Source organism: Miscanthus floridulus, chromosome 2 (genome assembly GCF_019320115.1).
Source record: "Miscanthus floridulus cultivar M001 chromosome 2, ASM1932011v1, whole genome shotgun sequence".
Classification (NCBI taxonomy): Eukaryota; Viridiplantae; Streptophyta; class Magnoliopsida; order Poales; family Poaceae; genus Miscanthus; species Miscanthus floridulus.
Genome location: NC_089581.1, coordinates 152,725,820 through 152,737,548, shown reverse-complemented (window position 1 = coordinate 152,737,548; position 11,729 = coordinate 152,725,820). Strand labels below are relative to the sequence as shown.

Sequence of the window (11,729 nt, the reverse complement as noted above, 5' to 3'; positions counted from 1 at the left end):
CTTGATGTCTTTAGAAACGCGACAATTAAATTCACAAAACAGAAGTCTGAATGTACTGGACAACAGTCGAGACTCCATTGCCTGCCAACAAGTCCCTTTTTCAAGTCGTGTCGTGTGCCTGGAATACCAGGAGCACTAACCTGTTTTCATATGTACATCCAATCCTGGAATAACTGTGCTAATTTACTGGTATACTAAATGGACCCAAAAGGTAGTTGGGAAATGTCACTCTGCAATCCTCACGGCTTTCTTCTTCAACCAATGGTTCAGTGAGTTGATAGGGATTTTTATCATTCCCTGTGGTCTCATAGTAAATTCTTTGGATATTTGCTCTAAATTACTTCTAGATTTAGTTGGTGCTTTGGGTTTTGATGAAACAGGAGGGCGGCTTCCAGGTCCAATCAAAACTTCAAGACCCAGATCAGCCGTCAAAACAGTAACTATTGCCTGCACGACGTCAACCGTATTAGTTTCAGCTTCAGTTCTTGATGTCTTCTCATGACCTGTGATGATAACCACATCATCCTGGACCACTCTTCCTGATCAATGTTTCGGCATTGAGGTATCAAAATAGAGGCTTAGCGTCTATGCTTTTTTATTGTAAAACGAAAGGAAGTGACAGCCCAACATTACCTACGAGGTATTGCTCTTTGATCTTCCGAAGAACAGAGAGAACAACAATTCGAGCTTCAACCTGCACAATACATGGTATTAGGGTAAGCACAAAAAAAAAAATATCAATGGTTTCTGTAAATCACAAATCATTCAAAATCAGTCATCATGTTCATGTGGCAGATCATTGGCATATCATAACTTGAACTGGTTGGATTTCAGTTACCTTTGAAAGGCCACGAACATCGACAATTTGGTTCTGATCAGTATCTTTTTGCAAGACTGTTACGACTTTCTCAAGAAACAGGTTGAACGATTCTTTCCTCTTAGGTTGTAGATCCAAATTGTAAAAATCTTGATTATCACTGCGAGTAGACAGAACTCCTTCACACCATTCCACTATTAATTCCTTGAGATAATAGTCATTTGCCTGATACCTGGAATGGGAAATTAGGCTGTCAGTATGTTTCCTACAATGGAATAGTGGAATTAGAAGCAATAGACACGATAACAACTAAAGCTTCAGTGGATTACATCCTCTGCTGATACCTGTTTGTTGTCAAAATAATTGTAGCTTGGAGCACTTCTAGTTTTCCATTATTTATGGTGTATTCCATGAATTTTACACTGTAACATTTATATCAGATAAACCTTGGTTCTTCATTTAATGCAATCATGAATTACTGTCAAAGTGGTAATCTTATAGTATGGAAAGAGTAGAGCTGTCGAGGAAAAAGCACTTGTACGGACTTCAAAAGTATCAAAGAAACAGCATATTATCGTTCTAGTCACATACCCTGCTTTCCTCATTTCCTGATATATTGCTAAACACTGCTGGACCTCCTGTAGTGATCCATAATTGCTGCGTGCCGCCAGGAGAGTTTTGTAGGTCACCTGAAAATGAACTACTATGTCAAATACAATTTACACCGTGGAATTTTTGCAGGTTGACGTAGAGCAAACCATTCGACTATGCCATGTGTCATATCATAATGTCTAACATCAACAAGCAGCAGAGGATATCCAACTAATCAACCAAAATAACTTGACACCAATAAATTATGCATGCATCCGAAGCATTTACCAGTCAGCAATAGGCACAAGCTACTCTGGATGAAATTAACAATACATTAATATACAATATAAAGCCTAAGCTTTCATATGAACCTTAAATGCTGCCAGGTGCCAAATAGCTCATGGGGCAAACAATAAATGTTACATCAGGAAGCATCAAATCTTATAGTTAAGGAAAAGCAAAGCATCAAAGCTTTGCACCTAAATTTTAGATAAAACTCACCAAATTGGGCTTCAGTTGGTGTGTTTTCATTTCTTCAAACAAGTGCAGTGCTAACTTCAAATCTTTGTTTTCAACACATGCCTGGAGGACATTGTAGCAAAAGCTTACTGGCAGACCATAAGTCTATAAATAAAAAGAAGTGCCCATTAACCAAGTAAAAGGTGTTGTCCAGTGACCAACCTTAATAGCAACAGTATATGCAGAGACATTAAGTCTCATCCCAACTCGCTGCATTCTCCTTAGTGCCTATGTCAAAAAGAAAAGGATAGCAATAATTAATTTATTATTTATTGGGGAAAACTAAAAACCATAACAATCCACATTAAGAAATAAGTAAGTGTTATGTTTATCCAGATGAAAAAAATCACATGGACATTGTCAACAGTGTAAGGGCAGTACTGAAAAATGGAAAGGCATGCCACATAGATAGGAGCATCTTCTGACTTCTGCAACTGTGATACTGAGAAAGTGAATTGCCATGGAATGCAAATCAAGGATCATTTGCAGCCAGAACTCCACAGGCTAAGTGGATCCATAAAATAATTCAGTATCTATTCCGCCATCTATTGAATCTATTAGTTCTTTGATTCTTTGTCCACAAGAGGTATGTCAAGTTTTATAAAATGGAATACTTCAACAGGATACAAACAAGGAAGGCATATTTAGTTGACACAAAAGTTGATATAAGGCCAAATGCCATAGCAGACTATATTGTGCAAAAGATATCAAACATAAAACTTTGAAGCGTGAAACCTGAACAGCTCCATCCCTATTTTGAGAAGTTCCATAAATATCCATGAGTATAGACCAGCTGATAAGATCAGGACAAAGGCCATTCCGCCTCATTTCGTTCATTACAGACTTTGCACGTTCTGCATTAGTACCACAAGCCTTCATCAAGATGTTATAGGTTGTGACTGTTGGCCTGAATGGAACCACCAATATAGTACTGCCATTACTAGGATACTCTTTACAGAATGTAAAGCCACCATCAAGACCTCTCTTCTGTTCAGGGGATAGAGATATCTTGATACCAGACTCCTTCCAACTGTAGAACAAGCGGAAAGCTCTATCGTATTGGCATGACTTGACACAAGCAGTAAGGATAATATTGAAGCATGGGGCTGTAGGTTGGCAGCCATCCCTTATCATTTCTTCAAGGATCTCTATTGCACGATCGACCAGACCAGAATTTGCATAACCATTGATTAACGATGACCATGTTACTAGGTTAAGAAGAATCCCATTCACTTGCATATCCTCTTTGATGTTGGAAGCCATCTTCCACATTTTTGCATCTGCAAACACCTGGAATTTAAAGAGAAAAGAATTCTGGAAACCATAAAAAGCTATAATGCATGGACAACAACAACAAGAGCCCCCATACCTTCATCATTGTACTATATGTGAAAACATCTAGCTTTAAAAGGCCATTATGTTCCTTTTTCTTCATTTCTTCATAAATTTCTTGAGCCAAGTTGAATTCTCTGGCATTGCAGCATGTCTTCAAAAGAATATTATATGAAGTCAAATCAGGAGGGATACCGAGATTCTGCAAAAACACAAAATGGTGTAAACAGTAGCTTATGGTCACTGTGCGACTGTGCTGTGCATAAGATTATAGAACATATTCAGTCACGAATGAAGGAAAAGTAAATCAAAGGAACAACCAAACACACAGTGTAAATATTGTTTTAGTGAATACAATTAAAAACAACATGAACAAGCATGGAATAGCAAACAGAAATTGGGCAGAACATAGCAAATTAGAAGAACTAGTTACAATAGGCTGACACAAAAAAGGCAAAATGTGATGCAACAGAATCAATTTGCATGAAGCTAAAACAACCTACCTATGAACAGCAACAATAAGGTAGAAGATGCATTACTTGCATATGCTTGTAGACTGAAAAGTTGTAGCTCAAGCTATGGGCATTAACATTCATTAGGCTGTTGAAGACGTACGTATTTGGAGTAACCTTATCAGCAAGCAGCCCCTGCATATGATTCACATGTATGATATATGAGTGAAGTCTGGAACCGCCTGAGTATTAGAGCACCTGTCTACAGCAGGTGAACAGAAGGTAGCTTAGTTGGATAAAATTTGCGTATTCCTCTTTCCTCTTAGAGAGAGAGAGAGAACTTTAATGAATAAGGGATTTAATTCGATTTTTCATAATTGGCAATGACTACAAAGTTATCCCTTTTAGAAACACCTTATTTAACTTTAAATATACAAAACTCTCTAAACTTAGGGAACCTATTTCTAATTCAATGAATATATCTACAAATGTAAAGAAGCAAACTCAGCTAACAATTAATTAACTGTAGTCAATGAGGGATATCAAGTACCTCAAATATAATTCGAGCCTGTACAGCAGAGCCACAATGGCCACATATATCTATTATACTTCGGCATGCAAACATATTGATGCCTCCAAGCTGGTCCTTAAGGGCTCCAAAGACCATTAAAGCATTTTTCAACTCCTTTCTTTTTCCAAAAGCTTCCATGGTATTGCAGAGTAAAAGTTGGGAATTAGGAAATATGCGTGCATACCTACATGTCAAAAAACAATGCATTGCAGGTATCAAGATTGATGGAAAGAGTATGAAATTTTAACAAATCCCAAGAGTATGATCCAAGGATCAAATCCACGTAGTGCATAAAGCTTAAATCTCCCGCGAGAAACATGCCATGCTAACACTAACATCCTTGAAGTAATCATCATATATTTAGTTGACAGAATTCAAGACATGTTAAATAAAGATGTGATAAGTATGACCACCTTATAGCTATATCTGGGTCACGCTGCTTGACAAATATTTTCAGTACATCCATGGGGTTCACAATGCCTTGAACATAGAATCCATACCCTAAACAAATAATAGATCAAAGCAAAACATTAACAACAATTCAAGATTTAATGAATTGCCATCTAAAGCATGGGTAGGGGAGAATTGATAGCAAAAAAAGGTATTCCCTCCATTCCAAATTATAAGATGTTTTGGCTTTTCTAGATATATTGCTTTTACTATGTATCTAGACATAGTGTACATCTAAGTGCATAGCAAAAGCTATGTATCTAGAAAACCCAAAATGTCTTATAGTTTGGAATGGAGGGAGTACACATGAAGAGTGTTGCCAACTGCACAGGATGTACAGCAATGAAGACTTTCAGCAAACAAAATATAAGAAAATAGTATGTTGGTAAATGCAGACGAATGCACCTCATCAGTAATTATGGCAACGATACATTGTATAATAATCAAATGCAGAATTCCAGAACATAAACAGCACTATATAGCAAGCAAATAGCTGCTAATTATGTTTGTCTGCATGTCCAAGTCATTAAGAATCACAACATGTTTATCCTTAGCAGTAGTGCTGCCAAGTTTTAATAAGTTCTGGAAGAAACTAGAAAGAGAAGGGCGCATGCTTACATTTAAAGCAGGGTTTATGCAATATGTAAATGAAAAAATGACATCCTGCGCAACAAAAATGAGATGTATCGTCTCACCAATTGAACAGGTAACCAGGTAAAAGCCATGAGTCAACTGCTAGCTGATGATGATATTAAACAGATCGATTATCTTGCTGAAATTAGCATCCTGACTGCAGTCTTAATACTGACATGCCAATTCATGCATGAAAACTACTAAACCACCTAAACCATTCAATAAACTAAAAGATTGATGCATCTAGCATGAAAACTACTACTACTGATTAGAAATTTGAGAGATCCACATCCGCCCTGAGGCAAGTCTAAGAACATGGTAAGCAGGTGATCATCAGTGCATAAAGCTACATTAATGAACCAATCGCGATTAATGCACCAACCAAGGTAGGTGAATCAACTAGCTGAAGCATAGACTTCATGCCAACATTATGATATAGGGGGAAAACCCTAACTGCAGCATAGACATGAAGAGATTGGGGGCAATATTACGAGCTAGCGCCTCGACGACCTCCACGAACTCCACCATTCGTCGCTCCTCCAGCAACATCCGGCAGGCGCCGGCGACAGCGTCGGACGCGTCGGCGTCGAGCATCTCGACTGCGGGGACGCGCACGCGCTCGGCGTCTCGGAAGAACTCGAGCACGAAGGGCAGCCCGCGCTCGCGGACAGCGGCGGCGACGCCGCGCGACAGGAGACGGGCGCTGATGCGCGCCGCGAAGGTGGGATCGTCGCCCGCGACTGCGCGGAGGCCCTCGGCGGCGAGGAGGAAGTCGCGGAGACGGCCTGCACCCGCGAGGTTGGATGCGACGCGGGCGTAGTACTTGATGGCGGCAGGGTCGCGGCCGACGCCGACGTCGGGGAGAAGGGGGAGGGCCTTGGCCCTGGGTTTGTGATTGGGATTGGCATTGGGGGTGGGGGTGGGGGTGGGGGTGGGGGTGGTGTGTTGCGAGCGGCGACGGCGGCGGTGGGAAGGGGACGGTGGCTGCGGGGACGAGGTCATGGCCAAGGCCATGGCGGGGGAGTGGGACTGTGGGAGTGGAGATGGAAGCGACGCGTCTCCAAGCGTGGTGGGTTTTTGGGTGGCGCGGATTTTATTCGTTTGGATATAAAGCTGACTGTGTGGATACTATTTTTAAAAGAATTAATTTAATTCGAAAGATATCTAGAAATGTTTTTATAGTGGAGATAATAAAAAATCAATCTCTCCTCTGGACCCATCAAAATTATACTAAGTCCCTAAAAAAAACGCTCCCACCGAGAGTCTCCAGACATTATGCAAAAAAAAAAATGTACACAACAAATTATCTTTGTTAAAATCAATGGCTAAAAACACCCCTCACATGATTCGAACCCAATCCGATGGCCGATACTAGGCTTCAAACGCCGCACCCCGCCGCGAGTCCGCGACTATGTCCCTGCAGGCCTGCACGTCCACTCCGGTTCGATTCCCACCTCGCTCATTTGTTTTTCCCTTGTTTTCCGAAAAAAGCCGCCGCGGCCACCAGCCCGGCCTCTTCCCCACTAACCCTAGACCCCATCCCCCTCGCCACCATACCCAGGCTAGAGCCGCCGCCGCCGCCCCCGCCCCGCACAAGCATCGGTCCTCCTCCTCGACCATCGTCCGCACCCCGCCTCCCCACGCTAGAGCCGGACCCGTCGGATCCCGCCGCGGCCGGTGAGGAGGACGATGACCGCGTCTTCCTCGTGCCCCTCAGGGGAGTGCACGCACGCCTAACCCTGTCCACATACCGCGATGCCAACCACAAGCCAAGATGGATGTCCTGTCGCCATTGTCGAGTACTACGCACCGACCACCTGCATTTCATGTGGCCCTGTATTTATTCGTGTGATATGCCATTGGTTAATGATAAAAAACACCTTTTCTCCAATCTATGGTAACGTTGACTTGGAAATCCTGAACTTTGAATGGCATCAGTCCATGCCGGCTATTGAATTGCAGTTGATACTTTGATAGTCATTTGTTTTTATGATACCGATTTTGGTGTAGCTGCACAAATAATATATTTGTTCCTGCAGTAGATAGTCATCTTGTATTATTGTTTATTCTATTAGATGGGCTTGCCTGACCACAGAATATAATACCTTTTTAGATAATTTGATAATGTAGCTATCTACTATATAAATTGCGTAATTCTTCCGTATTGCGTGGTGTCCATGAATAATTTGGGGCAAATCTATATTTTTATCAACCGGTGGTGTCCATGAAAAGAAGTCTCAATCTTGATCCACTTTCACTTACTGCTTTACTCATGCTTGGTGTTTTGCTGTTTCTGCTGTTTTCTACCTAAGTATGATGTTGTGGACCAGACCTCTTAGACTGTATCTCTATGACTGACATTGTCAAGCTCTGACCATACATTGGTGGGCACATAATTAGCATGTTAATTTTTCACAGTTTTCCTCCACACAAATTACTACTATTCTTTTGATGGAACAGCACAGCTCCTAGCCTAGATCATGATAGTGGATATCAATATCATAAAGAAATAGCAGACATTGTTATGAATAGCCGAAACAATAAATAGGACATTTTTTGAATGACTTCTATTATCCATTGTTATCACAGACTTGTTGCTCCCTTCCCCCACCGAGAAGAACAAGATGAGCAAGAACGCCGGAGCGGGTGAAATATTCTTTCAACAACTTCTCATTTAAGGTAAACTATTATCTGAAAAATTCCGTGTTCCATTGCATACGAGTTTTTTTTTTTTTTTGAATCTTGTCTTTGATGACTGAACTGTCATTTCCTTCTTTTTTTTCTGTGATGTGCAGAACATCTCTCAGCTAGCATCCATGAACTATGACCTGATGACAAAGCACAACTTGGATCCTTTTTAGTCCTCAAAAAACAGAGCAGTAAAGGTAGGTAATAATGTTCCATTTCTGAATGTCGTAATCTACTGGACTGGACATTAGTAGAACCTAGCTACACTGTTCTTCAGTTTTTGTTAGTCAGGAACTGAACCTCACCAATCAACACACAAGCAAGCTTTGACCGAATGATTGCAGTTTCATCTAGAACATGTTGCCCAGTCAATGAGTACAACTAAAAGTCAAATGCGCGTCGAATACGAATCACATGTAGTGGTGAGATGAAGTATATAAAGGGAAGCTTCTTCACATGAAGGATAGGCAAAATCAGATTGCTAATATGGAATAGCTTGCACTGAGAGTCTGAGACTATGCATTATCAGAAGATAGGATGGTATCCACGGTTGTAATCTCGGACAACTGGCTGCAGATACATAGTGAATATAAACCTTGTTTGTAGAAAGATGGCGCAATAAGTAGCAATGTAAATCCCTCGCCTTTTTTAAGAAAATATTTCTGAAACCTGTAAGTCTGTAAGTGTGCTGAATTGGAACGTTCGGTGCCTTTTACAGTGTTTGCATCAACAAAAACAACAGCAATGCTCCTACCATGCAAGCCCTGTCATAAGTTGTTGTAATAGTAATCTTCCTCTAATCTAATACACAGAAGCAAAAAATATATATATAAAAGGTTTATCACAGCGACAGCGAGATTATCTTTGTGAATTGGATGGGTGACTTTGCATTGTCAAAAGTTGTATGTGGTTGCAGCACCGGGCGTGGTCTTGCAGAGCCAGCCAGCATAACGGAATCCATCACAAGTATTACGAGTTTCAGCACAACACCAGATCAGTGAAGCCATCGATTCTCCATTTCAGGTGATTTTGCATTCTAACCTTCCTTTCCGTGCAGGATGCAGTAACTATGTGTAAACTATTTTTTGAGTGCTGTGAATTATCTATTTTTTTCTTCTTTCTTGGCAGTATTTATACTGATTTTTTAGCAAACTCGCAGACTGCTTGTAGCAAGAAATTTGAGGAAGAAAATCAGTGTGTGGTTAAATATGTGTGTGGATAAATGTATAATGGCAGGTATAAATATGTGTGTGTGGATAAATGTTGTTGTGTACCGTTAGCATGGGTTGGTTTCTTGATTACCCAAACATATATCATACTTTGGTTGATTTATGTTCTTTTTTTATGTCGCCGTAGCGTTAGCACGAGCAATATACTATAACTGACAATAACCTGGAGGCATATAGATTCTCTGTCTCCTGGTCCAGGCTTATACCAAGTATAACCATTTTTTGTGCAAAAACTTCATCGTGTATGAAGCAACAAATTTTAAAGATCTTGGATTGAACTTTCTTAAATTAAATAAGTGCTATTAATCCAAAAGGGTTAGAGTACTGTAACAATCTCATAGACGAGATAGCTAGACACGGTATGCCTATTGCAAATAAATTTTGAATGGTACTTATATCTGGTAATTGTATGAACATAAGCAATATCAATAACTATTGGGTTCTTTAGGTGTCAAGTCCATGTTATGATTTACCAGCTGGATCTCCCTCAGATCCTGGAAGACGAGTATGGTGGATGATTTAGTAACTTTAGCTGTTAGAGATATTTTTCCCTACATGCTGATGCCAAACTATTTTGTGAATCTAGCTCATCATGATATTCAGCAGATAAAAGTTTATAATCTTGCTGAATATTCTGTCCTTTGCCTTTTTTTTTTTTGATATGTGTAGGTTTGCTCGGGCGATTTGTCTGGTGGTGTGCTTGCATTGGCGGAGCCAAGATGAGCACCTGGGGGGGGGGGGGGGGGGGGGGGCTAATCAATAGAGATTTAGAACAAATGTCGAAGATTAATGGTGAAATCACGTTTTTTCTACAGTAAATACAAAGCAAAATCACTCTCACGGGGGGGGGGCTGCAGCCCCCCGTGGATCCGCCACTGTGTGCTTGTGCAACCCATAACATTACATGACTATGATGATAGAGACATGTTCTGTATTTTTCTTCTACCTGGAAGTGGCAACAGGAAGGTTAGTTGCTGCTAATTGCAACATCATCTTGATTGAATATTTATATCCCTGCACTTGGAATGTTATCTATTTCAATTGAAGGTCAGGGATGTCAGCAAGTAAATGACAAAGCAACAGCAAGTGCAACTGATTTGATGAATGCAAACTTTGTTGCTGATGGTGGCACAAATATTATGCATCCTTTGAGTGAGGTATGGCATTTTGAATAACCTCAGTTGCGATTTTTATTTTTTATAATCTGGATTTCTCCTGTTTTATCTTTCATCCTTCGTCATTTATTCATGTAAGGCAATGTCATTACAATCAAGTGTTCGTCTCAGGTCACCAACAGAGGGTCCTCCAGCGCCTCACCCCATGTGTGTGTGGCAGAGGCAAACCGGCGGGAGAGGTTAGGCGCAGCGAGGCGCCACGCCACTGCTCGCCAATCCCCATGGCGCCGCCGCCCGAGGCCAACGTCCCAACCCGAGACGAACAGGGAGCGGATGACGGCGCCGGGCAATGCCGCTTGAAGCGGCAGTTGAAGCAGAACACCGCCACGACGTACGCCGCTTGGTCGGCTTCACCGCTCATTGCCCTGTGGTGTGTCTTCTTGCCGCTACGCTCAACCGGATCTGATGCTGCCTAAGCCCAAAGCGTCGGCATGCAGTCACTGGCCACGGGTTTTGCTATGGTCTTTGTTCTTTGGTGCTCTCCCTGCTCCAGCCCTAGAGCACTTCTTACCCTGGAAGAGCGGCCATTGAGGATGCATCTGATCCGAGCTTACTGCTCCTGTTTTAATGCCCACTGTAATTCCTTTGGAACAGTGAACAAATAACAGAATTTAATGAAATAGATAATTCTACCTTTACGAAGTTTTTTATTGATATCCACGTGCATGTCCACTATTACTATTTAATATGTGTTACCTAGGTGCCGCTCTAACGTTAGCACGGGATTCCTCCTTTATGAATGAGTTTTCTATTTATATTCATGTGCAACACTATTACTATTTAATGTGTGTTACCTAGATGTTGCCATAGCGTTAGAACGGATAATATATATATACTAGTGAAACAGAAGAGCACAAAAGGTGTTCTAGAATCGTGAGACGTGAGTTAAAGTTGAGGACTACGACATATTTGGTCAGGTTCTACTAGTCACCTAGCTGGTACGAGCAACTAGAAACTCGTCCGTCAAGTGAGCCATTTTGGCGCTCTCCCGTGAGCAAGCAAAATATCAACTGCATGAACTTCGAAGTGTTTGGCAAGGAAACCAAACACATGACCTCGCTTAGAATCTTCGTTGGGGAAGGCAATACAGTAACCAGCAAATAAACTAAACATGCCCTTACTCATCAGTAGCTAGCAATGGGTGATTTTAGATGACATTTTCATTTCATACTACATGGATGTCTGGTGAAAGTTGTTCTGTTGTTGAATCTTTGAACCACAAGTCCAAATATTACTTTCCAAACTTTCTTTAATTTAAATTCTTATGTTTGA

The 11,729-nt window shown here is 41.1% G+C and overlaps 1 protein-coding gene and 1 long non-coding RNA gene across 5 annotated transcripts; one reads left to right on the top strand and one right to left on the bottom strand.

Moving 5' to 3' along the window:
* Positions 1-53: 53 nt before the first annotated feature.
* LOC136533259 (pentatricopeptide repeat-containing protein At5g02830, chloroplastic-like) lies at positions 54-6,439 on the bottom strand. Its single transcript, XM_066525821.1, has 12 exons — positions 5,857-6,439; positions 4,696-4,783; positions 4,262-4,466; positions 3,799-3,906; positions 3,297-3,461; positions 2,663-3,217; positions 2,090-2,155; positions 1,910-1,990; positions 1,409-1,506; positions 839-1,049; positions 634-694; positions 54-539 (listed from the first exon to the last, which is right to left on the bottom strand). The coding sequence occupies exons 1-12, from the start codon at positions 6,377-6,379 to the stop codon at positions 226-228; spliced, it is 2,475 nt and encodes an 824-aa protein (XP_066381918.1). The 5' UTR covers positions 6,380-6,439; the 3' UTR covers positions 54-225.
* A 386-nt stretch (positions 6,440-6,825) lies between these two features.
* On the top strand, positions 6,826-11,098 carry LOC136540150 (uncharacterized). 4 transcript variants are annotated; one of them, XR_010779877.1, is made up of 7 exons: positions 6,826-7,164; positions 7,955-8,044; positions 8,161-8,250; positions 8,954-9,076; positions 10,098-10,248; positions 10,330-10,439; positions 10,569-11,098. It is a non-coding gene; the product is annotated as an uncharacterized lncRNA (long non-coding RNA). The 4 variants fall into 4 exon arrangements; XR_010779879.1 differs by lacking the exon at positions 10,098-10,248 and adding an exon at positions 9,213-9,289; XR_010779878.1 differs by lacking the exon at positions 10,098-10,248.
* Positions 11,099-11,729: the final 631 nt, after the last annotated feature.

Bases quoted from the DNA above. Each gene is read 5' to 3' on its own strand.
- LOC136533259 (XM_066525821.1), bottom strand. From the start codon at position 6,379: ATGGCCTTGGCCATGACCTCGTCCCCGCAGCCACCGTCCCCTTCCCAC. The intron at 2,156-2,662 runs GTTTCACGCTTC...TTTTTGACATAG, and splicing joins ATAGGGATGGAGCTGTTCAG to GCACTAAGGAGAATGCAGCG. The intron at 540-633 runs GTAATGTTGGGC...AACATTGATCAG, and splicing joins CAAAGAGCAATACCTCGTAG to GAAGAGTGGTCCAGGATGAT.